Here is a 27,992-nt window from a genome sequence, read left to right on the forward strand (position 1 = left end):
ATATCTACAGAGGCCTACAAGTGTCTGTTGGCCAAGACAACCCCCATTTTTTTCAAAGAACAGTCTAATTTTCAGGTCAGATCTTCTCTTAACAATATAATTAGAATAGGTTTACCCTAGAAAAAATTGATTTTGTGGAAACTACATTTGCGATGGAAAATATCATTGACAGAAAATTCCAAACCAGCTCTGTTCGTGAGGCTACTTTAGCATGCAATCGGAAGCACAAAAGGCATGCATGCCCCTGAGCAAAGAAATGAAACAATGAAGGAGAGAAATAAAGCAGTATGGTTCCATGGCAAGTTACAAGAAGCCACAGCCAAAGAATTTGCTGTCCACTACCCTCCCTCCAGAATAATAATCATTAAGCCCAAATAAAGTCACTAGGAAGGCACAAACTATGGCAAATGCATATTAGTTATGAAATGAAAGGTGGGATCATCAGGAAAGTTTTCTCTAGCTTATCACTGGATTCCCATTATAATATTTTAAACACACGCTTTTCAAATATAACAATGTATCAGTTTGATTATAGAGAGTATCAGCTCAACCAGAGAAGAACATGATGAGTTTCCTCACAGCTTTATCACTGTGATTTATGATCTTCTGATACATGGGAAGCACCTACTGTCCCTCTTTTTAGTGGAGCTACTTGGCAAGTTGTCTGTGGAAGAGGGTGATTCCCCACTGTTAACAATTTCTTCTCCTGGGGACAGAAGCTGCGCACGCTTAACTGTCTCTTCAGCTTTGGACCGAATCAATTCAAATATAACTGGCTCTTCGGTTTTGGCCTCAATCTGCTTGCTGTTATCTATTTCTTCTGCTTCTGACTGAACGTGCTCAGTGATATGGACAACTTCTCTTTCAGGCTGAATCTGCTGTGGTAGGGGCAGTGTATCATTTCTTTGATTATCAAACTGGCCATCACTGGAAACAGTCAAACATCCAGCACCATGACTATTGCTAGAGTCGGGGTCCCTTATAGGCTGCATCTTCTCTTCCTCTTTTTCCCCATCATGTTTAGTCTCTGCAGTATTGGAGAATGAATCAAAAGTGTTGGCCTTCCTCTCAGCTAGTGAATAAAGGATGCAGTTGTCTGAAGGAGAGCGATTATTAGCCTCATCAAAGTGTGTCTGCATCTGAAACAACCTCTGCACATTGTCTCTCCTGACAAATTCTCCATCAGAGGAACCAAGCGTGGAAACCAAGTCATCAACAGCCTGTTCTAAACTGGAACAAGTTGATCCTGGGATTTCATCATCCCAAGAATCCTCATCGTTAGTGGCTATTGATTCACCATCATCATCATCTTGGGAATCCTCTTCCTCCTCTGAAGTAGTAAGTGAAGAATAAAACTGGTATCCCTCTTCATGAAGAAGAAAGGGAATATCATAATTGGCTCGCCAGTCATATGCCTTAATGTTGAATGGAGATCGGGCAAAATTGATGAATTCATGAAGGAAGTGATTAGTATAATACAGCAAGTGAGGTTGTAGGATATCAGCAAAGGCCTGACTTTCCAGATCATAATGAGTCATGTTGTGCAGGATGATATGCTGTATATCATTGACCAAAGACACATGAGTGCCACACAGTACTCTTAATTCACGCTTGAGCCATGGAACTAATCTGTGGAGGCGGGAGGGATTGCGGTGGAAAAAACCTGCTGAAATATCCCGGTAGAAACCTCCAGCTTGGACAATCCTCACCCACACTCCAGATTGATACAGAGCTCTCCTGAACTTAATTGTAACCTGCTCCCGTATTTGCCCCAATGATATTCCCCCAGGGTGAGATGGTCTTCTGATTGCAAACTGTCTCATCAGCTCATCAATTGCTCTCTCCCTCACTCGAGATGGTGGACCTGAAAAGCCATCATGCAGGATCCCATGGTCTGGTGGAGATTCAGGCCTTTGAGCAGAAGCTGATCTTACCTCAAACATGGCAGAGGATCTGTTCTCCACGGGTAGAATATATTCCTCAAAATCATTGTCAGCCTTGATAGTGTGGAAGAATGAATGGAAATGTTGCTTACAGAGTGGGCACTCAGCTTTCCTTTCTGACCATTCCTGTATACAAACAAAACAGAACCCATGGAAGCAGGGATTTAAGTAAGACACATTTCGGATTCTCTCCAAGCAGATAGGGCATCTTGAGTCTGAAGATCCCTCTCCTGCCACTGGAACATCCTCACTGCTTGTCCCGGCTATGGATGAAAAGCTGCCATCAGATTTAAATGCTTCTTTTGAGGATGCCATGATCTACTGAAAGAGAAAAAAAGAGGCTGTCGAAGAAAAACTCAGTTCTCGCTTTTTGTTTGGGTGCAGCAAAATCAAATACTTTATTATTTCTCCAGTAATTACAATGGAGGGAGAGAGTGCCATAGGACACAGGGTCGCCCCAGTCCTGGACAGGTCTCTCAACTGGTAAACAATCACAGCAAGCCTTTATACCTTTGTTACAGACAATTTCTAGCAATAATACAGACAGTAAAAAGCAACAAATACATTTTGTTTATACATAGCAGAAAGGCTTATCTTATTTGTCTCACTCCTAGAAAAAGCAAGCCTGCATTTTTGGTTAGACTGTTGCAAGGTCGTAATAACTTTTCACACAGTTCACTCTGTCTCACATTATTTTGCTTCTACAAATCTCACATCATTAGGGTCACAGCTAGCCTAACTCATGCTAAGTAACTAACATGCATTAAGATCCCTTCAAATCCTTGTTAATTATTTAGTGGCCTCCACAAGGCCAATCAGTAGGATGAGTTTATGGTAGACTTGTTTGACTCAATTTTTTTTGGCCAGAATAATGGGCTGAATTGCTTTATTTTGTATTACCACTGCACCTGGCCTCTAAGTATGACATAGTCCAGAGACCACATATCCCCTTCATCAAGCCCTGCTGACTTAAAGACATCTAATTTATCAAAATATTCTTTAACATGTTCTTTCCCTATTCAGGCTTCTCTTCCCTCTTCTTTGCTCTTAATATTAATTGTGTTAAGCATCTGGTAACATTTTTAGTGATGACAGAAGCAAAACAGGCATTCAACACCTCAGCCTTCTTGGTCTTGCCTAATGTTAACTCTCCTTCCTGCTAACTAGAGGACATATACTTTCCTTCATCTTTCTCTTGCTCTTAATATATTTATAGAATCTATTCTTTTTGCTTTCTATGTCGCTTGCTAGGTGTAACTCATTTTGTGCCTTAGCTTTTCTGATTTAATGCCTACATGTTTGTGCTACTCTTCTGTATTTATCCTTGGAAATATGGATGAATTGCTACTTTTTGTATAATTTAATATTGGCATCTATTCTTCCTATCTTTTCTTCACATTGGGATAGTTTGATGTTGTACCTTTAATATGGTCTCTTTCAGAAATGGCCAGCTCTCCTGAACTCCTTTTTCTCTTAGATTTTCTTACCATGGGACCTTACGGATCAGTTCTCTGAGTTTGTTCAAGTCTGCATTGTCCTTATTCTGCCGCCTGAACTCCTTCCTTTCCTTAAAAAAATGAAATCTACCATTTCATGATCACTTTCATTCATGATCACCTTCATGTCTGCAACCAATTCCTCCTGTTTGTCAGAAGTAAGTCTAGAATAGCTGTCCGCTTGGTTACTTACCTGTGACTGCAGCATAGACATGCCTTAAGAATTAATTCACCAGTACCACTAGAGACTAATGCCTGAGATCTTAAGAGGGGACAGAAACAGTAAGCAATGATTTATATTACATAATGCTCACTAGTTAGAGTGAAGGATCAAGCCAACCCATATTATTTGTAAGTTCTCCAAAAACTGGTTCTGTACTCAAAGAGTAATTCTGTGGAGGCCACATTATACTTTTCTTACATGAAAGAGAGAGGCTGAATCTTTGATTAAAGTACAAAACTCAATTCATCCTTAACTACGGAGTCACTACCAACATCTCTTTACTAAGGAGACTTAAACAAGTTGAAAGGTTTTTTAAATGTTTTACCTAGAGGTAATTTGTAAATGTTATTTCCTTTTCTTTTCTTGTCTCTCTTTTCCACTCCACTCTGTGATTTTTTCCTTCATAAAGTATGTCTCCTTTTTTTCTCTCATGTCATCATCTCTCTAATGATCTCTTATTATAGGCTTAAGGATCCATGTTTCATGTGTTGCCCAAGACCAACAACATTCTGATTGGATCTTTTCGATGATGTCACAACCACACACCAGCTCACAATGATGGCATGGCTTGAACCTTGTTGCTAAACATTCATAACCACAACATAAGGACTTTTTTTGGAGAGAGGCAAACTGGCAATTAAAGAGGGAATGGAGAGAGGGTTTTTTTTATTTTTACATTATATTATTTCATAGTATATCAGTAGTAGCATGCAATATGACATGTATGTCATGTCAAGTCACATCAAAATATGGCATGTCCTGTGATGCACTGCTTCTACTGCCATGTCATGAAATACAAAAATAAAGGTATTTTTAAAAGGGGGGGAAGGTTTGAAAGCAAAATTGTTTTTATACAACATTTCTAAGTTTTTAATTAATGTACTTGAGCAGGAATTTTCATAAATATTGATCCAATTTCACACACACACAGACACACACCAGATTTGTTAAATGGAATTTTCTGATCAGCTCTAACAGTGACATCCCACTGAACTGATGGAGAACCCTGGAGAGGAATGCTTCCTCTAACTCTGATACTGTTGCAGCAGAGAAAGGGACAGTAAAAATTTCAGATATGGCCAGGGGAGAACCCTCCCTCTCCCCCCATACTTCAACACAGAAAGTAGGTTGGGTCAGGGTTGTAACAGATCCTGCTGACTGTAGGTGGCTCAATTTGGGTAACCCAGCATAGAATCGCAAGGTTGTGATCAGGGGCGGCTCTAGCAATTTCGCCGCCCCAAGCACAGCGGTACGCCACGGGGGGCGCTCTGGCGGTCACCAGTCCCGCGGCTCCGGTGGAGCATCCGCAGGCACGCCTGCGGGAGATCCACCGGAGCCGCGGGACCAGCGGACCCTCCGCAGGCACGCCTGTGGGAGGTCCACCGGAGCCACCTGCCGCCCTCCCGGCAACAGGCAGAGCGCCCCCTGCGGCATGCCGCCCCAAGCACACACTTGGCTCGCTGGGGTCTGGAGCCGACCCTGGTTGTGATGTTGGCTCAAAATCAACAATTAGTCCCTTCTCCCTCTGGTCTGTGAGTTTTGCGGTTTACCTCAGAGAGACAAAGCAAAACCAGAACAAACAAAAAACCACACCCTTGATCCAGTTCTCAGGGATAACAAAGGATCTTGCTAAGAGCACCATGTTGGTTCAAGGCCCAAGGGAGACAGGGTACAGAGGGACTCTGCAGGTAGCACGAACAGCCCTTAGAGGAGTCATCAAGAGACCTGGCTTTCTCCTCCTCTCTTGCTAACAAGGAACAAAGGCAGACTAACTGACTTGTTTCCTTTATTCTGAAAATAGCACCTCAGCCCTCCACACACATACCTCAGTTTTCAAAACCACAACCTCAAAGTGACTAGTTCAGCCAACAATTAACCTTCTGAAATTAATTAATCCTATGATCAGGGACTGCCCTATAAGAAACTCAAGAGGAAGTCCAGAGGTCAAAAGACAGAGTCCATCATGGAAAATGTCCTGCAGGCTTGATGGTACAGTTGGCTTTGCATTCTCCGGAGAAGCAAGTGATGAGCAGATTACACCTAGACTGATGATGAGCACTATCACTGTTTAGCAACACACGTGGGTAAGGAAAGGGAATTGATCATTCTATGAACACAAGTTGTAGTTGTCTGCGAAGGCTTCCGCACTGTAGTGGCATACAGGAAATTGTAACAGATTTATATACATACATTTTCAATACAATTAGAATAAATCCTCTTTTATTGTAAATCTTTACAATACTTTAAAAAAAATCACTCTAGAGGAGAAAAAAATCGGAGAGGAGGAACAATTAATTCAACTGCCACCTTGTTGGGAGCATGGCTCCTTCATTCTTGAGAGGCTGCATGACCTAGCAGGGGAGGCAAGAAACAGGAGTCAAGTGAGCTGTTCTCAATTCTGCCCCTGGCCAATTCACTTTCCCTCTTTGTGCCTTTGAGTCTCTCCCCACACCCCCATTTATTTGCCTTGTTTATTTAAGTTGAAATCTTTCCAAGACAGACCATTTGTAGAACGCCTAGAATGATGGGGCCTCCCAATGCGAGTTACAGCCTCTATCTATTACATGCACATAGTTTTCCATCGCTCCAAAGGGTAATGTGATAGAAGAGAGGAAATCCATTTAACATTGGAGAGCCCACTTCATTCATCATTCTCAAAACCAGATAGTTACAGTGGGTTTTCCTAGAAGCCCCCACAGCTTGGCCTATCTCCTACCCTCACCAAAGGGAGAAAGTTACCCAAGAACTGAGTTCTTTTGAAAAAAATCCACCCCATGTAAAGGTAAAGTTAACCAAAGATTAGGAGCATAAGGTATCTGAACTCTCTCCTGCATGAGTCAGTGCAATACCATTTTTGGTTTTGGATGTTCCGTTTTTCTATTAAATATCAAAGTTTTCCATGAAAGGAGATGCAGTCTGTTAAAAATTCCCTCTCAAAACTCCAGATTTCCATTAAAAGAGATTGAGAAGAAAGTTTTCAGTAGGCCCTAAGATTGAATGCTTTTGATTCTGAAGAACCGGAACATCATGCGGGACACAAGTTTGTTAAGCAGTCTACTTGCTGCCACAAGTGCCTGTGTTTGACACCTTTGTACTAGATCTAGAAAGCAATCAGATGAACAGGATTTCAAATGCATTTTAATAAATAGGCTGCAGCCAGAGACAAAGTTTAGAAGATAAAGTACTCCTACCAAGTCAATTGTTTGTTGAAGCTGGGAAAGGGCTTGCTGAGCCATTTGCTCACCATGATCCATCTTGGCCAGGGAATCCTGGTAAGCTTGGTGCTGGAGCTCAGCTGGTTCTGCTGCTCTACAGAACCCATTACTGATCCCTCCAAAGAAGCTGCAAGTTTAGCTGAAGGAAACAAATAAGTTTAGCCATCTAATCAAATTAAAAGGAGAGGCTATCTGCAGGAGCGGCGCCAGAGTTTCTGGCGCCCTAGGCAGAATTCAGGGGGAGGCATTTTGTGCGCTCCTCATGGGGCACACTGGAGCTTTCAGTTCCACTCCCATCACGTCGCCGAAGAAGGACCCTCCGCCGAAATGCCGCAGGCGACAGCAGCAGTCATTGAGCTGCTCAATTGCCTGCCACTGTTTTCCGCGGCACGTTGGCAGAAGGTCCTTCTTTGGCGGCGGGACGGGAGTGGAAACAGAAGCTCCCGTGCACCTGTGGGGAGCGCACAAAATGCCGCCCCCCGAATCCTGGCACCCTAGGCGACCGCCTAGGGTTGCCTAATGGAAGTGCCGGCCCTGGCTATCTGCTAAATAAGTCAACTAGACTAAAATGTGGGTCAGGCTTGGAATTTCTTTAAACCAATTATATAAAAATCTGCAATCGGTTATTCAGACTTAGCAGAGTGTGCATTACATGGCTGAGTCTTGAACAGTTTTGCTTTATGAAACAAAGAAGGTTGTCATTTGCTGCAAGCTAAAGGATGTGCTGTTAAATGTTGCAGTTTGATTTTTCATACCTCAGCTTTAAAAGGCCAAAGATAAAACTATGATTTGATGGGCATTTTGCCAGCTCAGAGCCTGAATCCAGTAGCCTACAGTTATATGATCAAGGATTAGCTTGTTTGTGTTCTGAAGTAGAGCCCTTTGCTATCTCCCTTACCTAGTGGAAACGCTGGGTTATCTAGCCCATCTGACACAGGAAGATGTTTAGCAGAACTAGGGAAACAGCAATTTTCACTTCCCACTTTTAACAAAGGTGAAAATGTATTCTTACCTAGACTCTCATCTGTCATTGGGGGACAGTGGACAATCAGCTCTTCAGGCTTCTTCAGCACTGCGTCAATGCCACTCATGAGTATCTGACCAATACTTGATCCCATTAGTTTGTTCACATTGCTGCCTGCCACAGCTGTGGCAGATTCTATACTGCTGTGGACAACCTCTTTGGCCATGTCTACTGAATGCTTTGCCGCACTGACAGCACTGCAAACTGTAGCCTGAATGGAAGATACCAGCTCCTTGTTATCAGAAGCCACCTACAGAAAGAGGACAGAGAAGAAAGTTGACACCAGCTCCAAGAACTGAGGTTTAATTCAAATTGGGAGACAAGACCAGCATGTGCTCATCTTTAAAAGAGGCATTTTAATCATTCCTTCAGGGCACTTTCTAGAGCTTTGACCAATACACTTCAATAATTTGTCTTCTGCCTAATTCTGACCAACAACTAGAATACTACTAGCCAACACTGGATGCTATTATCTTTGGAAACCTCAACTCCACAACTAATTCTCTATAGCTCAGGTGTACCATTACTCTTCCTCTTGGAACAGTGAAAGGATCACCCCTATGGAGACTTGTTATAAGGGTCATATCTGATGCATCAGTTTGAATATACCAAGATGCTTTTATGCTGACTAGCTGACTTTTGGCACTTTTTAAAAATATAAGCTTGCTTAAGTGATGTGTTTATTCCACACAGCAACTTACAAGAGTGATGCTTTGACAACAGGATGAGCTTAAATTGAAGAATAACAGATCTAGAAGATTTACTACCAAGAAGTTTGGAAAGTCCTAAAGTTCCCATACAGAGAAAAGGGTCAAAATCACCAGGTCAAATACACATGGCTAATGTGTAATCAGTAATAAAAGCAATTCAAAAAGAGAAATAACATAAAAATAGCAAAGACAGCTAACCAGTTATGACAGTTGAAGCTTACACATGCTTATTGTAGGAGTTGTGCAAGATATATAATACTTAATGGTGATTGGAAGAGAATGAATATGAATAGTCATTGGAAGAGAACTAATGAATATATAATTGGGATGTGTGTAGTATGTGTGAAATTGTAAGGAGTAGTCAGAGCTTCACAGGAGAAATCCATTATGATCAGCTTATGCTCCAGAAGAAGGCACAGTAATCATCCACAAGGAGTATTTTTTGGTTGAAATAGAAATTTGAATTAATAAACTTAAGCGTGTGACATTTTCCACCCAACATCATCTTCCCCTTCCAAAGAGACTCTTAAGGAGTTACTGTATCAGCTGGCAGCTTCTCCCCCAGTCCTTCACAGGCAGGTGTATTCGCTGGACCTACTGCAACTGTAATGGGATCACTTTGATTCCCAGAGAAACTTTTCAACCCTTGTTATGAATACATGCACTGGCTAAGCCAAGAGCTGCTTCTAGATATCCAGTTCTGCCATTATTCCTACATATGGCTCATATCTGTAGTTAGTTAAGCCTTGAGAGCTACATACTAAATGACCATAGTCAAGGTGTTACATCTACCTCAGCCTAACTCCCAGTTACAGTAAAAAGCAGCTATCATAAGTTGTCTAATTTTCCATCCCTGGAATACAATTATTCCTAGCAATAGGAACATTTTTGCTAGTTGGATGCTGTTGGTCTGGTCACTTCTGGAACTAGAGCCGATAGTTAAAGCTCTTCATTTTATTTTTATACTAATCCCTCCTCTCTGTGCTCTTTTCAGGACAGCGTCATTAATCCAGGTCTTAAAAATGACCTTTTTTTCCCCCCTCCAGAGGATGAAGAGAAAAGTACAGCTGCCAGGGGTAATGCAATCATAGGGCCAATCCAAAATAATTTTACTTAACTATGCAAATCACTTCTACCACTGAAGAGAACACCCCCCAGAAGATGCAATAGCTTTATGATACCAAAATGAGTTACACTAACCACATGAAATTTGCAAAAAGCTAAAACTACCATCTTCAAGTAACAACAAACTCACAGTTTCACCAAGACTACTTTAAATGCTAACAGCAACCAAGCACAAAACGACATCAGCCACTTCACACCATACCACCCAAAGCAACATAAACAAAACTAATACTCCAGCTGCCACTGCAAAAGATAGCACATCTGACTCAGAAAATAACTTAGCTCCGAAAACACGACAAGGCTCTGTTTGACCTCCCTCTCACCTGGTTTCATCCTTTAGACTCCGAACTGAGAGAAGTACACCACTCCACTTTTAAACCCCCAAGGATGTCATTGAAGGATGTGGCATGCTCAGGAATGCAATCAGAAAGCAGCATTGTCCTCTGTGACTAATGAGGGCTGCAAGCTGAGTGGAACAAGAGGAGAGCAGCAGGACTATTGGCCAGTTACAATACAACACTTCTCCACAAGTAATTCCAGCAGACTTCCCTAGAAGAAATCTTAGACCCTGCCTTTCTTAGCAAGAATTGCTGTGAAAGAGAAGATGGGTTTCTTTGGGACAGGGACTTTTTTGTTGTGTGTTTGTCTAGTGCAGGGGTGGCCAATCCATGGCTCTTTTGCAGTTGAAGCGTGGCTCACAAAGTCTATCACATTTCCCCCTATTCTCCACCTACCAGAGTTGGACAGGGGCGCGGGGGGGCGCTCAGGGCTTCAGCCCTGCTGGGTGCCCCTGCCTGGGCTCAGGATGTCAGCAAGCACGCCCCATGGGGCTGAAGTCCCAAGACCCTCCTCTCTATGTGGTTGAAGCCCTAAGTAGGGTAACCAAGTGTCTGGTTTTCAAGCGGAATATTTGGTCGGAAAGGGATCCTGGCAGCTCCGGTCAGTACCACTGACCGGGCCGTTGAATGTCCAGTTGGTGGTGCCGCACAGCAGGGCTGGCAAGCTCCCTACTAACCTCCACTCCGTGCAGCTCTCAGGAAGCAGCCAGCATGTCCCCTCTCTGGCTCCTACGCGTAGGACAGGGGTGGAGAACCTAGGGCACACAGGCCAGATCCGGCTTCATGGTTAATTTCATCCGACCTGCAGCTCCCCGTAGGACAAGAGCTGCAAGCGTCGGCTCGCCTCATTACGGTAGGGAAACCCTGAGTCTTGGCACCCCCCATGGGGCTGGAGCCATGGCTCCAGCTTGTCCCACTGCAAGGGGAAGCCCCGAGCCTCCACGCCCCCGTCCTTCTCCCCACTGGAGCCACAAGTGCCAGCTCACCCTGCTGTAAGGGGAAGCCAAGAATCTCTCCCCCACCCCCTGGTGGGTGAGTGGCCCATAATTGATTTTTTTTCTGAGGGCCAATGAGCCACCAGAGCCCCCACCCCCAGCCCAGAGACCATACCTCCTCTTACACCCCAACCCCCTGCCTCAGGCCCCATACTCTGAACCCCATACTTCAGCTCCATCCCCCAGCCCAGAGCCCCCTCCTGCACTCCAAACCCCTCATTCCTGGCCCCATCCCCAGAACCTGCACCCCCAGCCAGAGCCCTCACCCCCTCCCACATTTTAACCCACTGCCTCAGCCCGGAGTCCCCTCCTGCACTTTGAACTCCTCATTTCTGACCCCACTCCAAAGCCCACACCCCCAGCCAGAGCCCTCACCCCCCCCCGTACCCCAGCCCTCTGAGCCAGCACGGTGAGAGTGAGCAAGTGAGTGAGGGTGGGGAGAGTGAGCGAGAGGGTGGGGTTGGAGTGAACAGGGGCGGGGCCTCAGGGAAGAGGCGAGGCATGGGTAGGGCCTCAGAGGAGGCAAGGTAGGGGTAGGGGCCAGGGCAAGGGTGTTCTGTTTTGTGTGAGTAGAAAGTTGACAACCCTAGCCCTGACATGAGCACCCTGGCTCTCAAACTTCTGAAGGTCATATGTGGCTCGGAGGGTTAGTAAGTTTGGCCACCCCTGGTATAGTGCCTAGTGCAATAGTCTCCTGGTCCATGATTGGGACTCTTGGGTGTCACTACAATACACATAAACAATAATGACCTATGACTTTCCTTGTTTTATATAAATAAGCTGGTGGTTTTTCTAAAGCCCAAGCAGCAGGACTAGAGTTCTCCAGGGAAGGTAAATTTTAATAGATTGTGCTGGGGTGATAACATAAATAGACTAATTTAAAAATGACTAATCGTGTATCTGAGCGGCTAACACTGTTATGGAAATCTTTGTGACCAACAGCTCCCTCTTGTCATCAGTTAGTCTGTTTTGAATCAAATGCATTATATTCTTTACCTGCTACTCTACATTTCTTAGTAGTTCATCTTCACATGGTAATTTCATCTACACACTCCCTGGAGACCACAGCCTTCAGAAACCAGCAGCCTGATCCCACCACCTTCCCCGCCTCCACCTCTGAAGAGCTGCTTCCATACTCAAGGACAAAATCCCTCCTCTCCTACACATGGATGCTTCAGGGGCATAACCCAGAGCTAGCACACCTGGGACAATGGTCTGCAGAGTCAATTGCACTGCCCAGACTATGCACTATGCAAGCAACGTGGCAGTCATGGCCTAAGCAGAGATTTGCAAAGGTGCTGGGCTCCTCAGTGATGCATCCAAAATGTGTGTTGTGTTGAGATTGAAAGATGTGGTTGTCTGGCTACTTTAAGTGGATTGGTTCACCCATTTCTCATGACCATCTTTGGCCACTCCATTATTTTTATGACAGCAGAGCCTGGAAGCCCAATGGTACTAAGTGCTGTACAAACACACAGTGAGAGATGGTGTCTGCCTCAAATATCATAGACAAGATGGAGTGGGAGGAGAAACAGAGGTGCAGAGAGATGAAAGCCCAGATCCTCAAAGATATTTAGGCACCTAACCCCTATTGAATGGGAGTTAAGCACCTACATCCCTTTCAGGACCTGGGCCAGGTCACCCAGCAGAGATACCCACATTTCTTGACTCCCAGGTCAGTGCCCTGTCTTCTAGGCTACATTGCCTCCTATTTGATAACTGATTGTAGTTTCTCTCCTCTTTGGTAGGTTTGAGAAGACTGTTGCCAACATGCATGACAGCCAAACAGAAGTGAGCACGGATTGTTTTCATTTAATTTACAGGAGAGACCAATACTAGACTCCTCGCAAAGTTCAATTACTCTAGAAGTGCATATGCACGGGGAAGACCTGATAGGTAGCAAAAAATCCTTTGATGTAAAAACAGCTGAAGGGGCATTTGCCTATAAAGCTGACTTTCAGCTGACAATGGAAGCTAATGAGGAATGTTAACTGCCATCTCATAAATACCAACTCATAAAATTTTCCTCTGCCTCCAGCTTCTGTATCTAGGGATAAATCACTCTTCTGGACTACACCACTTATTAGTGCACTTCAAACTGGCTTCTTGATTCCACCATTACATTAATCCATCACTTCTTCTGTTGGCAGCATATTTGAAGTAACCCCCTTCTGACAGGCGGCTGGCAAATCTGCTAGGAAACGATTCACTCCTTGTGCAGTAGGCTGCATTTTTAAAACCGAACTGCACATCATCTGAGGTGAAGCATTCAGAGCCTCCTGCAGAGCCCCATGTATTCTATGAGAGAATGGATCATCTCCCCAGGTGTATCCCCCGATCCCTCATTTCTGTCATGCACCTGTGCTCACTCCGGTGGTACACAGACATCACGGTAGCAGCATCGAGCCAATTAAATAATGGTCACACATGTAGAGCTGGGATGTGAGGTGGGAGTAAGAACCCTTTACATGGGACACCCTGATCTGAATATGCAGGACTAGGCAGGGCAGTGTGCCCCTTGCCACCCTCCATGATGCAGGGGAAAGTGGGGAAATGGGTAGAGCCTTGGTTGAGGGCACAGGGACACGTGGGGCTAGCTAGCATGAGAGAAGTATTGAGCAGGAGCCAGACAGAGATGGGTTCAGCTGTTAGAATATGAGCCACCTAAACAAGTCTTGTAGGGCTTAGGGCCTAACTCCAGGAGAGGGCTTGTGGCTGAGCATCCTGTGGACGGAGGTACCTATCTGTGTGGCCTGGCAGCCAGGTACACCAGGGCAGCTGCTTAAGTGCCTAAGTCCCTTCTCCTCAGCACTTTTCTCCTGCCTAGCTCAGCTTGCTGGCTTCTGAAGATCCCTTTCTTAGGGTAGGTCTATACTTACCTGCCAGGTCAGCGGGTAGCGTTCGACTTCTCGGAGTTCGAACTATCGCGTCTAATCAAGACGCGACAGTTCGAACTCTGAACGCGCTCCCGTCGACTCCGGAACTCCACCACCGCGAACGGCGGTGGCGGAGTCGACGGGGGAGCCGCGGACTTCAATCCCGCGGCGTCTGGACGGGTAAGTAGTTCGAACTAAGGTAGTTCGACTTCAGCTATGCTATTCATGTAGCTGAACTTGCGTACCTTAGTTCGACCCCCCCCCCTTAGTGTAGACCAAGCCTTAGGCACCTCACTCAGGACTGAGGATTCTGCGACTAGCAGGCTGCTTAGGAGTTAGGTGTTGCACCACTGAGCAGAGGAACATCAAGTACCTTTGAAGATGTACCACTATGGGGGCATTTCTCTCAAGCACAATATCTCCGAGGGCTACTCCTGAGGTGATACAGTTGTGCACCATCCCCCCGATCAAGTCTAGGCCTAAATTCAGTGTCTACTCCTTAATAAACAAGGATCGCACCAATAGCCAAAGAGATTTTCAGTGCCTAATCAATTAACTCAATATAGAACCCTTTCCTCAAGGCTATTCTCAGTATGCTTTAGTTGGCTGTGTTTCCATCCCACAGAGCCTGTTTCCATGCTTCACGCTTTTTTGTGGGGTTTCCCCTTTAATTTGATATTTTGTTGTAAAAATATCTCAGGGGTGTGTAACCAAGCAAGAGACGGGAAACCCATATAAAAGCATCATTTTAAGTAAGTCCTTAAATTTCCTTGTTAAGAGCTTTGCCGGATTAGGGCTGTCAGTGTGATAGTTGCTTGAAGTTATGATGAGTTACTCATGAAAATGTTAACCTGCCTATATTGCGGTCACTTTATGCACAGTTTTATGATGTTGAAGGCTTCCTCTATTGTACACTGCTTACTACTGACTTTCTATGCACAGATTGCAGCCAGCTTCTGTACCTATAGATGGGTATGTAGGTAATTAACCTTGTGATGATGTGATGCCAGGCTTTTTTTCTATTAGCACAATTCTGTAGTTAAGAAACAGATTAGCCCATACAGAAGAGCTTGAATAGCTGCCCCTAGCAAGGGGATAAAAACAAAATCCATTTTTAATGTTTGGAAGCTTGTAGCTTAGTTCTCATTAAAAGGAAATAATTCTGTTTTCATTCTGCTCTCCTGTAAAGTGCCTGCTTCGGGGAGATATTTTTCTAAATGAGAGGTGGGATTTTTTTAATACCCTCAAAGGCATCAGTGACCCTGCTGTTCGAAAGAACCTAAGTCTCTGACTGGAGCGCAGCTTTGTTTCATTTTTAATGCAGTGATTTAAAATGAACTGCTGCAAAAATTCTCCTGAGTAAAATCCAAAAAGCACTTTATCCTCCTCATCGCTTCAATGGAGAAGACGAGGAAGCAGCACTGGACCTTTTCCGAAGATGTAATTTACCTAATCACGGAGCAGGCGTAGGTAGCCATAATAGAGCTATTCAAAGCCTAATAGTAGACGTGATCGGTGTTTGTCATAATGGGATAACCTCTTCTGAGGCTCATGTAAAGCTGAGCTGGACACAGTCAGCTTGGCAGGGAAAGCAGTATGGCCTAATTCAAAGTACTGAAGATCTTCAGACTACAGTAACTTCTTTATGTGACAATGATGGATGGCTTCTGTTACAGCTTATGGCCTCATCACACTTAACATCATCTTGCTTCCTGTTTTCGGACCATCTTAATTCCTCTGGGCAGCTGCCATCCATTTACATGGATGGGCCCAGACCAAAAAAAAAACAAAACAACACCGCATATTTGTCAAAATCCTTCCAGCTGTACAAACAGCTCCTTCAAAAGGAGCATGCCTCACATTTCACCTATATCTCACTTCTTCACCGGGAGTGTAATAAATAGTTTTTCCTGATGCCTAGCTGAGAAAGTTGATAATTTTTGGATTTTAATTATCTGTAGGAAGAATGATCCTGTGGGTGGGGCACTAGTCTAGGACTTAGGACAGCCAGATTCAAGTCCCTGCCCTGCCATAGACTTCTCATGTGATCTTGGGCAAATCATGTCGCTCTGTGCCTCAGTTTCGCCATCCATAAAATGGGGATAATAGCATCTCATGGGGTGGTGTGAGGATGACTATATTAAAGACTGTGAGGTGATCAGATACGACAGTAATGGGGGCCGTATAAATACCATACCTAGAACTACTGTACCTAGAATTTGATCAAAATAGTGAGGTTCAGTAAACATACTTTTGGGGTACCTCTTGGGGAGGTGCTGAGTTGACTTCAAAGGGAGTGATAGCTTCTCAGCACCTCCTCCTATTACACCATAGTTTCATAGGCGTGGAGGGCACTTAGCAGAGTGCAGGAGGTGATTAGCTTTTTGTAGGAATAGGATCTCAGTCTCACTCACAGTGATACTCGTTTTGGCCATATCTGTGCCACAGGAGCACAACTACGGCGCTGTAGCGATGCCGGCACTGTAGAGCCATCATGCAGACACTTCCTACCATGACAGAAGGGGTTTCTCCTTTGCTGTAGGCATTCCATCTCCCCATGCAGTGGCAGCAAGCTCAACAGAAGCATTCTTCCATTGGCCCAGCTGCATCGATGCCAGGGGTTAGGCCAGCATGACTACAGTGCTCAGGAATGTGACTTTTTCAGGAGAGTGAGTGCTGCAGCTATGCCGACCATACTTTGAAGAATAGGCCAGGCTTACAGTAAGGCCACTTCTTACTGTTCTGGTAGTGTAAATGGGACTTAGCGTGGATGCAGATTTAATTTATACCCACTTTAAGGCCCTCTACTCTGGTGTAAAGAGGACTCAGTATCAATGACAATCAGATCCCTTGTATTATTCTTCTCTCCTCTTTGGTGACTGTAAAACCGCACAATTTAGTATCCTACATGAATGCAGTTAATGTGCTTCTTTTATTAATGATCTGCTCCTTCTTCCAGATCATTAATAAAAGAAGAAAAGAAGAAGAATGGTCAGGAAAACAAGCAGGATATTTGTTGCCAAACAATTTATAGACCATATCCCAGGAGACAAGTATAGGCAAGTTTGGGATTTATTTTTATTGAAGATATTGTATTTATAATTTCAGCCATTAAAATTCATTTATATTAGCTGCTAGGATTAATGGACTATTAATGTTCCCAATAGAGCTGATCAGAATTCAGAATTTCCATCCCATGGGAAATCCAAGGCCCCACCACTTGAGTTCATCCCAAATTGGGACAAAAAGTCAATTTGGAATTTTTCATGAAAAGAAATATTCTGGAACTACTTTGTTCCTTATTAAAATGTTTTGTTGGAATAATAATAATTTTGATGTTTACATTATAAGTGCAATATATACAGTATGTATAGGCACACAATTATAATATAACACATGTCAAAATGATAAAGTTGAAACACAACGCTTTGCCCTTGTATCAAAATGAAACATTTTGATAATTTCCCATGAAAATGGACTAAATTGATGAATTCCTGTGAAATGTTTAGACACCATCAAATCAGCATTTTCCAAAGAAAAGTTGCTCAACTGGAAAAATTTGTTGTTAGTTCTACATTCCACTATAGGCTTGTCTACATTTAAAAAGTTGCCAGCCTAACTATGTCAGTTAAGGTTCTGGGGTTTTTTGCTCAAACAGTTATGCCCATAAAAGCTCTAGTGTAGATGCAGTTATATCAATATAAGGCATCTCTATGCTGATATCGCTTATTTGGATTTCCAAACTGAAATAAGCTATACTGGTCTAAGCACATTTATACCGGTATAACTGTGTCCACACTGGTAGAAGGGTCACTTTAATTATACTGGTATAGTTAAAGTGGCAAAACTTTCTAGGGTAAACAAGTCCTTAGTCTCCCATAACTTAATGGGCCAAGTTCTCAGCTGGTGCCTATGGGTGGAGTTGTATTGAAGTCAATAGGAGGCAGTGTTGTCTAATGGATAGAGCATGTACCTGGCACTCAGGAGGCCTGGTTTCTATTCCTTACTTTGCCACTGGCCTGTTTGGTGCCCTTGGGCCTGTCACTCCATGCCTCAGTTTCCCTACATGTAAAACAATACTGACCCTCTTTGTAAAATGCTTGGAGATCAACTGATTAAAAGCTAGGTATCATTATCATTTTGCCAAATGGAACCAGCTGACTATCTGGTGTGTGCTTATAACTTGTACATGCATTGCTCCTGGTCCGGTTCTCATTTCAGAACAAGACAATAATTTCACATTTTGTGTTAATAATTACAGTGTTAATAAGTTTTAGATTACTTTTTTCCACTCTTGTAATCAAATGGCTTTGTTGGTTATCACAAGCTATCAGTTCATACACTACTGTTATGGTCTTAAATTCAGATCTGCAATATTATGTATACATTGCTCTTTGTGATTTAATTTCCATTACTAAATTGGTGAGAATGAGAATTCTGAAATAATTACTTTGCCCCAGGCTTCCTTGATCAGGTATTTTCAGAAAAAAAACTAACACTGTTACCTCACTTCATTTCTTCTCTACTGGGTGTATAATTATCCTTAACTCTTTTGAGCTAAGGTGAAGCTGGAAGTCTACGCACATCCAAAGATAGTCATATTGTCTCATCAGATACATCTCCAAATAACTAAGATTACAGAGTGTAATTATTCTCTAAAGAGACCTCCTTGAAGATCCAATTATTACATTTTACTCAGCATAGTGTGTAAATTGCTGGGGAACATGTATGGATAAATACACAGATTTAAAACCTATAGAAGGCTGATTCTTATTTACAGTACAGTCCCTTTACACTTAAAGTGGGGGTAATTCAAACTCATTTTGAGGCCCCTTTAGTGGTGTAAATGGGCCTTAATTTAATGAGAATCAGGCCTATAATATTTCAGGAGATGCAAAGGTACAGGACCCTTTCCCTTCAAGTTTCTTTTCTTTTTTTAATTAAAAACTTTGAACCTGATGCTCTTCCCTTAGAACTCAGGATATGTCTTCACAGCACCTAACAGGTCTGATTCCCAGCACAAATGGACAGATTTGCACTGGCTCAGTTCAAGCTATTGTAACACGGTCTGTCAGCAGGCAGGATCAAACCTGGGACCTCTAGAGCTAAAGGCATGAGCCCCTACTGCATGAGCTAAAAGCTGCTAGCTAAGGCTGTAGCGCAGACATATATATATATTAAAATCTCTCTCTCTCCTCAGTGCCACTAGATGGGACAGAACCCCACACCCAGGCAGGGGCGGCTCTACAAATTTGGCCGCCCCAAGCAGTCATGCCCGGGAGGCGCCCCTGAGCCGCGGGAGCAGCGGACCTCCCGCGGGCATGACTGCGGACAGTTCACTGGTCGCGCGGCTCGGCTGGACCTCCCGCAGCTGCGGGCGGTTCACTGGTCCAGCGGCTCCGGTTGAGCTGCCGTAGGCATGCCTGCGGGAGGTCCAGCCGAGCCACGGGACCAGCGAACCGTCCGCAGTCATGCCTGCGGGAGGTCCACTGGAGCCGCGGGACGAGCGCCCCCTCCGCAGTCATGCCTGCAGCAGGTCTGCTTCTCCCGGGGCTCCGGTGGACCTCCCGCAGGCATGACTGCGGAAGGTCCGCCGGACCCGCCTGCCGCCCCCCCCGGGAAAGGGCCGCCCCAGGCGGGTGCTTGCCCCGCTGGGCTCTGGAGCCGGCCCTGCACCCAGGAAGTGTGTGGGTTACACTATTACACTAAAAATAGCAGTGTGGATGTTGTGGCATGGGCAGTGGCTTGGGCTAACCACCCAAATCCAAGCCAGCCCAAGCTTGCATGGCTAGGCTGAGTCACCACCCAGGCCGCAGCATCCAGTCAGCTATTTTTAGCTTGCTAGTGAGAGCAGAAATAGCACAAGCCTGTCTCCTATGCTGGGAATCACACCTCCCCGCTGCAATGGAGCCATACCCTTAGTAGCAAAACATTACTTGACTTCAGTGGAGCTCTGCGGATTTACATCTTCGATTCAGAGGCCAGGAGGGACCATTGTGATCATCTAGTCTGTGTAACGCAGGCCACAGAACTTCCCCCAAATAATTCCTAAAGCATACATTTAGAAAACAAATCCAAATCAGCTGATCATCTGGGCCAAATTTAGTTCAGTGGAGGCAATATCAAGCCTATTGAAGGGTAAATTTTAATTCCCTAAATGACATTACATTTTCAAATTTGGCTATAACGAAAAAAGGGATCAAATCACAGCAAACAAAAATTGTTTCAAGTCAACCCAAATTGTTTCAGTCATTTTTTAATGAAAAATGAAAAATTCGGGGGAGGGGGTGTTTTGTTTGAATCAACCCACTGGGTTTTGTTTGTTTGTTTGTTTTGTTTTGGGGTTGTTTTTTTGGTTTGGCTTACTGAACCGAAAAAATCCATTCTTTGCTCTCAGCTCTATGTAGGGGTGTGGGCCCTCAGTTTTGGTGGGTCTAGAATCTGAGACTGTGGAGGCCCTTAGTCTCTGACACTTCCCTTGTCACCACCAAGAGAGATACACAAAGCAGCACCTCACCAATCCTGGAAGATCAGTCCCCACAGGAAGTCATATCACAATGTGTGAGGTCACCTGATTGCTCTCTTCCTGGCTTAAGTAGTGTGTGTGAGCCAGAGTGGGCAATCCGAGCAACTGCGCAGACAGTATGGTATGCTCTAGTCCATCTCCTGCGATCCGCGCCCAAGCCCTGTTCCTGTTCCTTTCCTCTCCTGTTGCTGCTTCCTGTCTCACTCCTTCCCTTGCCTTTGGTTCTTGCCTTGCTCCTGCTGCATGCCTGACTTTTCCTGGTCTCTGACTCCCACCCCTATGCTCTGCTCTTGACCTTTGACTACTAGTCCTGGCTCCGCTCCCAGCTTGTCTTTTGGCTACCTGCTCCAACTTGCTTCCTGACCACTTATCCAAGCCACTCCCATTAGGCCAGGCCGCCTATGCCCCACTTCCTAACGCTCTACAGCTTAAGCTAAAGAACCATGGCTTGTAATAGACTTACATCCTCTGTCGACTGGGCCCAGAACGGGATGCATAGCACAACTGACTAGTGGGTTACATACTTCCTCTGAACAAAGCATGTCTCCGAGGCCCACACCAGAATCCTTGATGATCCCCCACTTATCTGTACCTTCCCTTTTGGCCAACAAATGGGGACTTCCAGAGCTAAAACGATGAGCACTACAGCTTGAACTAAAGAGCCAGGTTTTGTACCTGTAGCTGCAACAGACACATATTGTGATGTTCCCCTGGGTGTTATCTGGATCGGTGATCTGCTAGGTCACGCCAATCCTTGACTCTGGGAGCCAGCCTTACCCTGCTCCGCTGTGAGAACCCCCACTCCTGGGCTGTTCACGCACAGCTTCTGGCATGTAAGCTGCTCCTTGGATTGTGCAACTGAATGACACTAGCCAATATTTCCGGTCCCAGACACAACCCTAGGAACCTCTATCTTGCAGTATCCAGTTATTCCCGCTGGACGCTGCAAGCTTATGAGTTCATCAATTTAACAAATAAATTGATATGTACCAGGCTTGTTATCCCAAAGGGAGTCTCTGACATGCTTCAAACCAAATGCCCTGCTTCAGGTAGAACAAACAAACAAATGTATTAACTACAAAGATAGATTTTAAGTGATTATAAGTCAAAGCACAAATTGTCGGATTTGGTCAAATGAAACAAAAGCAAAACGCATTCTAAGCTGATCTTAACACTGTCAGTGCCCTTACAAACTTAGATGTTTCTCACCACAGGCTGGCTGGTTGCCCTTCAGCCAGGCTCTCCCCTTTGATCAGCGCTTCAGCTGTTTGGTGTCTGTAGATGAAGGTGGAAGAGAGAGGAAGAGCATGGCAAACGTCTCTCCTTTTTAACACGTCCTTTCTTCCCTCTTGGCTTTGCCCCCCTTCTGAGTCAGGTGACATTACCTCATCGCAGTCCCAAACTGACCAAAGGAAGGGGGGGTGACTTACTCGAGAGTCCTTTGCTCCTGTGAGGCTGGGCTGGGTTTGTCCCATACATGCCCTGATGAGATGTGAACTGCTCCTCTGCTCTTGGAAAGTTTTGCCTGGGCTTGTTTTAAGCCATGAGGACACATTTTCAACCTCATAACTACACACGTGAAATTACAACCTATAACATTACTATAGCAACAATGCTCAGCGCATCATGAACCTTCTGAAGATGCCCGACATAAACTTTGCATTGGATACCACACAATCATTTTACAAGGATGAACATGGGGGTGTAGGGTGTTCCCCCGAGGTACAGAGCATCACACATATCCCTCGTGAATCAGGCACACAGTGGGACATAATACACACTGACTGGTGGGTTATAAATAAATGAAGGCTCTCAGCATAAGAGAGGACCTATTTCTACCCCCTATTCATAAACTCATTATCCCAGTAATTTCAAAGATACGTGCTGTCAAACATTTCTCACTAAGGTCAAAATAACTTCTCCACTCCACACAGCTTTCCCTAACACTTTTATTTTCTCCTTCTGTCTGCAAGTAGCCATTAGATTCCATTAACTCAGACACTTGAAGACCTATTATTTGAGCTTTCTATTTTTTTTGGTAAAAATGTCTCTTGTGTTTGACTAGCAGGCAATGCTTTGCCTTTACAGACGCACTGAGAGAAAGAATACAGGGAGAAAGTGGCATCATTATTTTAGGTTTGCAGTACAGTAGCAATGGTTACCTTTTCTAATAACCCAGCTCCCCAAAAATGGCAACAAATTTTATCATCTGGCCATTTCCTGAGACTGTTCTATGTACAGAGTGAGTGGGTTTCTGTGGCAACTTTTACAGGAAAGGCAGCACTTTGTGAGAGGATCTCTGTAGTTCAGTTGCATTTCAAAACTTGTTTCAGAGGCAGTAGAAGTCTTGTTTCTGGTCTCAGGGAGTTCATTTGCCACAAGACCCCAGCTTTCCTGGCCATTCCAGCTTCTAAATGAAGATATTAATTAGCTAAAGAATAACTTTATTTCTTTGAGTATCATGTTCTTTCTTCCCTCTTGGCTTTCCCCTCCCCCCAGAGTCAGGTGAGCATTACCTCAAAGTCTGAAACTGACCAAGGGAAGGGGGGTGACTCACTCGAGAGTCCAACAGATCCTTTGTTGCTGCCTAGGCCAGTGTCCTTTGTTCTTGTGAGGCTGGGCTGGGTTTGTCCCATACATGCCCTGATGAGGTGTGAACTGCCCCTCTGCTCCTGAAGAGTTTTGCCTGGGCTTGTTTTAAGCCACGAGGATGCATTTTCAGCCTCATAACTATATACATGAAATTACAACCTGTAACATTACTATGACAACAATGCTCAGCGCATCATGAGCCTTCCAAAGACATCCGACATGACAAACTTTGCATTGGATACCACACAGTCATATTATAAGGATGAACATGCGGGTGCAGGGCATTCCCCCAAGGTACAGAGCATCACACCTCACCCCTTAGTTTACTGCAAGGGGGTTAGTCACTGACTAGCTCGAAGTCAGTTTGTGTTATAGTTCTCTTGGCATCCAGCCATCAAGGCTATTAGGCAACATGCCTCAGTTTCCCCTTTTACACACAGCAAACCAGGTTTGTTATGATTTCTCTGCTGCAATAAGCTTTAAATCTGTTTACATGTATTAACTGAGAACTAGCATTACCGTACCATGTCACAATTCTTATCCCCAAAACTTAACATTAATACCAGACTTTTTAGTATCTTTATGATACCACACCCTCTGTTCAGATAGGTTGGTTTGTTCATTACCCATGGTGTCTTTGACTTTCTCCCATGTAACCAGTCACTGGCTTTTCTTTCCCCTCCATTGTTCCCCTCTGTGTGGGCTCTTACTTTAATCATGTTTCTGGAATTTTGGTGCCTCCGGGTCTAGCAGCATAGGTGTTTAGGGGGATGCTGCATATTGGCTGGCCCTTTGGGGATCTGTCTCCCAACCCCAGGACTGTACATATGCAAAAAAATCCAGTTCCCTTTTTGGGGTTCCCCTGTGTTTCCCCCTCCCACCACTGACTCCTTCCCTGCCCCCTAGAGGGCTGTGATCTGTGTTCTCTGGGCTAAGGGTGTTTATCCTTTGACCACATGCACCCCTTCCCAGCAGCTTTCCGTGTCTCACCAGTGTGGGGAAAGACGCTCCTTTCTCTGCCAGTTGGGTCATTTGTATTCTCACAAGCTACCACCTGGCAACTTCCTGGTCTCAACTCCTCTGTTATTACAGGCGTTGGAGCTGCATCTGCATTTAAAGAGACAATTACTTTCCAAAAACTTATCAGAAATAGCATCTTGAAAAACTGGGACCTGGATTAGGGTACCCTCCACTACCCCTTTCTCTGTGTCTGAGAAGTCAGCTGGGTGACTGCTCCCCTCCAGGAAGTCAGTCACTCAATTCCCTCTCAAAACCTGGGTCACAGGCTGAGTGCCTGGGTGCACAGTTGCTGACTTAGCCATTTGGTCCTGGGCATCCTCTCCCAAGTGACCAGTGAGGAGACATTCCTGTACTCCTGCCAGGGGCGGCTCCAGGCACCAGCACGCCAAGCGTGTGCTTGGGGCAGCAAGCCATGGGGGGCGCTCTGCCGGTCACTGAGAGGGCGGCAGGCAGGCTGCCTTTGGTGGCTTGCCTGCAGAGGGTCCGCTGGTCCCGCGGCTTCGGCAGACCTCCCGCAGGCTGCCACCGAATTCGCGGGACCAGGGACCTCCCGCAGGCAAGCTGCTGAAGGCAGCCTGCCTGCCGTGCTTGGGGCGGCAAAATGCCTAGAGCCACCCCTGCCTCCTGCCTCCTGCTATTTCTTCCCCAGTTTCCTCCTTTGGGCCCCCCTCTAAGACACATTTCTCTGTGCTCCCAGAGAAGGGGTCTGTCCCTTGTTCAGCTGCAAAATCCTGCCAGCTAACACCTGGGACAGTTTCCTTAATCACTGCCAACACCTCTCCTGCCCCTGATCCTGAGTGCATTTTGCCTTCTGCGGGAAAGGAGCAAGTCTCAGCCCTTCCCATACTTGGAAGCACACTGCTTCCCTGGGTTACAGAGTCACAGGAATCCTCATCCACCTCAGTGGTTTCTGAGATCCCCTGACACTTCCTTGGGCTCTCCTCTGGGACACATTTCTCCATGCTCCCCAGCAGGAGCAGATGGCTCCCCTGAATAGGTTGAGTGCAGATGCTAGAAGGCCCCAGTGGAATACCCTCAATCTGACTTTTTGCAGCATTCACCCAGCTCTCTATAAGAACAAAAGGTGAAAATAGGATTTTAAAAGCCACTTAAAGGCTTTGGATGTTTTCATTTCCATTAGAAGTTAATGGGAATTGGGTATCCAAATCACCTACACAGCTTTGAAAACTGTCTGTAATGTTTCAGCCAGAATATCCTGATATAGTGTGCTGATGCATCACAGTTTTAGCCACCATGGTTATGTTTTACCAGTACACAGCACCGCCAGACCAAAGGATCTTAAAGCGCCACTAAAGTTCAATCAGTGTAAGAATAGGAGATTGGAAACCAGACTGGCTAGGAGAATGTTTTGGCTAGGATAGTAGTGTGCATACCTTGGTTCTGTGCATATTTACCCGTTTGTTAGCGGGCCACACAGCTCCAAAACGAACAACATTGATACGTGCACAACTCACAGGGTATTCTGGGGACCAAAATACCCTCTCTTTAAAATGTGATTTCCTCTACTGATTCCCTGTGATGGCACCATTAAGCACCGTGCTCAAAATGGCCTGGGCTTTCTAATTGCTCACTGCCTTTTGTATGACAAAAAACCAACAGGACTGGAGTTCTCTCATCCTCCCTATATTTTTGCACAACTGTAGCCACTATTTCCTGATTCAGTGTCAGGCCTTGGTGGGAAAACAACAGAGGGATCTCAGCCTTGTTTTAATTGCCCTCTTCTCAGCAGGTTCATTACAAAAGTTTAGCTCTATTTCTGCTTCATCAACCCTTTGGTAACTCAATGAACTGGTGGAAAGAGAGAAGAGAAAATGCTTTGGAAAGTATTTTCATATGCAAACAGAGTTCCTTTTATTCTTTCCACTCTTGAACACATGTCGTTAGGATTTGGATAATGGGTTCTAATTATTGTGGTTTGCAATTGCTGCTGTCAAGCTGGCTTAGGGGTGTATGTGACTTTCCCAGTTATCTTTTTTCCTCGAGTTATTTGTGTGGCACCAGCTGCGTTACAAAAATGGAGATAGCTAGTGCTTTGGACTGCGAGATAACGACTGTTTTCCATGGTAGGCTAATACCCTGATGCAAGAGTACGGAGGTGGCATCATATTATTTATTAACAAGGCTCATTCTTCAGCCTTTGAACATGCTTCTTTTCATGAAATCACAGTCCCAACAGTAGTGTATTCTGAACTGTTGAATGAAGGCTGTTACACTCCATTACCTGCTATGGGAACCAGGACAGAACACCTGAGCCAGAAGTATTGCTGCAAATCCTTTACTCTACTGCAACGTTGCTTTAATGTTGTGCCTCAGGACAGGTCCCACTCAGTAATTCATAGAACGGTGCTATGTGGCACTAGTGTGGTAGCCAAAGGTAGCTTGAGCTTATCCACAAAGCAGATTTAGAGCAGGAATGTAGGGCTAAGAGGATAGAGCAGATGTCTAGATGATCTCATGGGGTGGGAAGCCAGAGGAGCCTGGAGTCAACTCACTGCTAATGCCCAAGGCTTGAATGGCTCTGGAATCTTGCAGGCCTCAGGGGAGCTAATTAAAAATAAGGGCAGAATCACAATTAGTTCTGCAGGGGAAGAGGTGACCCTAAGTGCTGTTTTCCTCCCCCAAGGTTCCCTTTCCCTGGGGTCTTCCAAGAGCAGGTGGGATCTGAGTCTGAGGTTCCAAAATGGAACCCACCAATATTTTAAATCTCAATATTTCAGCATGCTGTTTTGGACTTCCCAGTCCTCCCTGCCTGCCCCAGATTCACTCTCCGCATTGGTATACCCGTTACATTAGATGGGACTTTAAGGGTTGGTCTACACTGGGGGGAGGGGGTATCGATCTAAGATACGCAACTTCAGCTATGTGAATAGCGTAGCTGAAGTCGAAGTATCTCAGATCGATTTACCTCAGGTCCTCACCGAGCGGGATCGACGTCTGCGGCTCCCCGTGTCGACTCCGCTACTGCCGCTCTCTCCGGTGGAGTTTTGGAGTCGACGGGAGCGCGTTCGGGGATTGATATATCGTGTCTAGGTGAGACGCGATATATCGATCCCCAAAAAATCGATCACTACCTGCTGATACGGTGGGTAGTCTGGACGTATCCTAAGTCGGCACTGCTTTTAACTTTCATAGCTAAGAACATTTATTGGGCAATGCTTACGTTCTTCTGTATAGAGCAAAAGTAGGAAAATCCTAAATACGACCCCAGGTAAAATCAGTCAGGAGTGCTTTGCTCACAGAGCAAGTAACTGAAAATGTCAGTTTGTCAATTAAAGCTGTTTTGTCATATGCAAAAAAGGCTCCTTTAAATTGATTTTATAAAGGGTTTTTGGGGGAGATGAAGTATTCTTAGTGATCCAATTTGTTAAAATGTTGATAAAAGATCTGTCTTCTCTCCCCTTTGCTGATAAAATAACTTGTTAGCGTGTATCCAAGGACAGCTGGTCCTGGAGAGGAGACCGGGCCCAGTGCCTCTGTGTCAGAGCAGGGGGGAACTGAGCCAATTCAAAGGGGGCCAGGCTACATGTAGGTCTGTTATGGTCTGTCCCAGGGTAGGAAGAGGAGGAGTGTTTAGAGCACTTGCTTGGAAAGAGGAGCCACAGAGGCAGAGCCGTAACAAGGAATTTTTGCACCCGAGGCAAGGGCCGGCTCCAGGCTCTTCGGCGACGGGTCCCTGAGTTTCTCTCGGAGAGAAGGACCCGCCGTCGAATTGCCGCCGAAGCGCCACTGATCGCAGTAGAGCTGCGCCCCTCCGCTTTGTGCACCCTTGTAACTCGCCCTTGTTACAGCACTGCATAGAGGAGTGGAGTTCACTCCTGTGATGGGGCTCTGGAGCCAGGGCCATGTACCCAGGAAGGTTGCCCTGGGGACCTGCTATTCCAGAAGAGC

General features: G+C 45.1%; 2 protein-coding genes across 4 annotated transcripts; both read right to left on the minus strand.

Moving 5' to 3' along the window:
- Positions 1-306: 306 nt before the first annotated feature.
- On the minus strand, positions 307-4,182 carry LOC123372335 (E3 ubiquitin-protein ligase Topors-like). Of its 3 annotated transcripts, none has more exons than XM_045020365.1 (2): positions 3,988-4,182; positions 307-2,069 (listed from the first exon to the last, which is right to left on the minus strand). In XM_045020365.1, exon 2 carries the CDS (start codon positions 1,941-1,943, stop codon positions 597-599), a length of 1,347 nt encoding a protein of 448 aa, XP_044876300.1. In that variant the 5' UTR covers positions 1,944-2,069; positions 3,988-4,182; the 3' UTR covers positions 307-596. The 3 variants fall into 3 exon arrangements, with proteins under 3 accessions (XP_044876300.1, XP_044876299.1, XP_044876298.1); XM_045020364.1 differs by having other exon boundaries at positions 309-2,261; XM_045020363.1 differs by having other exon boundaries at positions 313-2,264.
- Positions 4,183-5,637: 1,455 nt separating this feature from the next.
- LOC123372368 (perilipin-3-like) lies at positions 5,638-26,734 on the minus strand. The gene is made up of 5 exons (XM_045020422.1): positions 26,326-26,734; positions 24,054-24,170; positions 7,890-8,151; positions 6,907-7,016; positions 5,638-6,013 (listed from the first exon to the last, which is right to left on the minus strand). Exons 2-5 carry the CDS (start codon positions 24,093-24,095, stop codon positions 5,954-5,956), a joined length of 474 nt encoding a protein of 157 aa, XP_044876357.1. The 5' UTR covers positions 24,096-24,170; positions 26,326-26,734; the 3' UTR covers positions 5,638-5,953.
- Between the last annotated feature and the right edge of the window lie 1,258 nt (positions 26,735-27,992).

The sequence above is a fragment of the Mauremys mutica genome, chromosome 6 (genome assembly GCF_020497125.1).
Source record: "Mauremys mutica isolate MM-2020 ecotype Southern chromosome 6, ASM2049712v1, whole genome shotgun sequence".
Classification (NCBI taxonomy): Eukaryota; Metazoa; Chordata; order Testudines; family Geoemydidae; genus Mauremys; species Mauremys mutica.

What these genes read in the sequence shown, in the direction of transcription:
- LOC123372335 (XM_045020364.1), bottom strand. Translation starts at nt 2,258, where the DNA reads ATGGCATCCTCAAAAGAAGCATTTAAATCTGATGGCAGCTTTTCATCC.
- LOC123372368 (XM_045020422.1), bottom strand. Translation starts at nt 24,095, where the DNA reads ATGACCCAACTGGCAGAGAAAGGAGCGTCTTTCCCCACACTG. An exon ending in GAGCGTCTTTCCCCACACTG is followed by an intron (nt 8,152 to 24,053) that starts GTGAGACACGGA and finishes CTCTTTCTGTAG; the next exon opens with GTGGCTTCTGATAACAAGGA. An exon ending in CCTGGCCAAGATGGATCATG is followed by an intron (nt 6,014 to 6,906) that starts GTGAGCAAATGG and finishes CTCCCCTGCTAG; the next exon opens with GTCATGCAGCCTCTCAAGAA.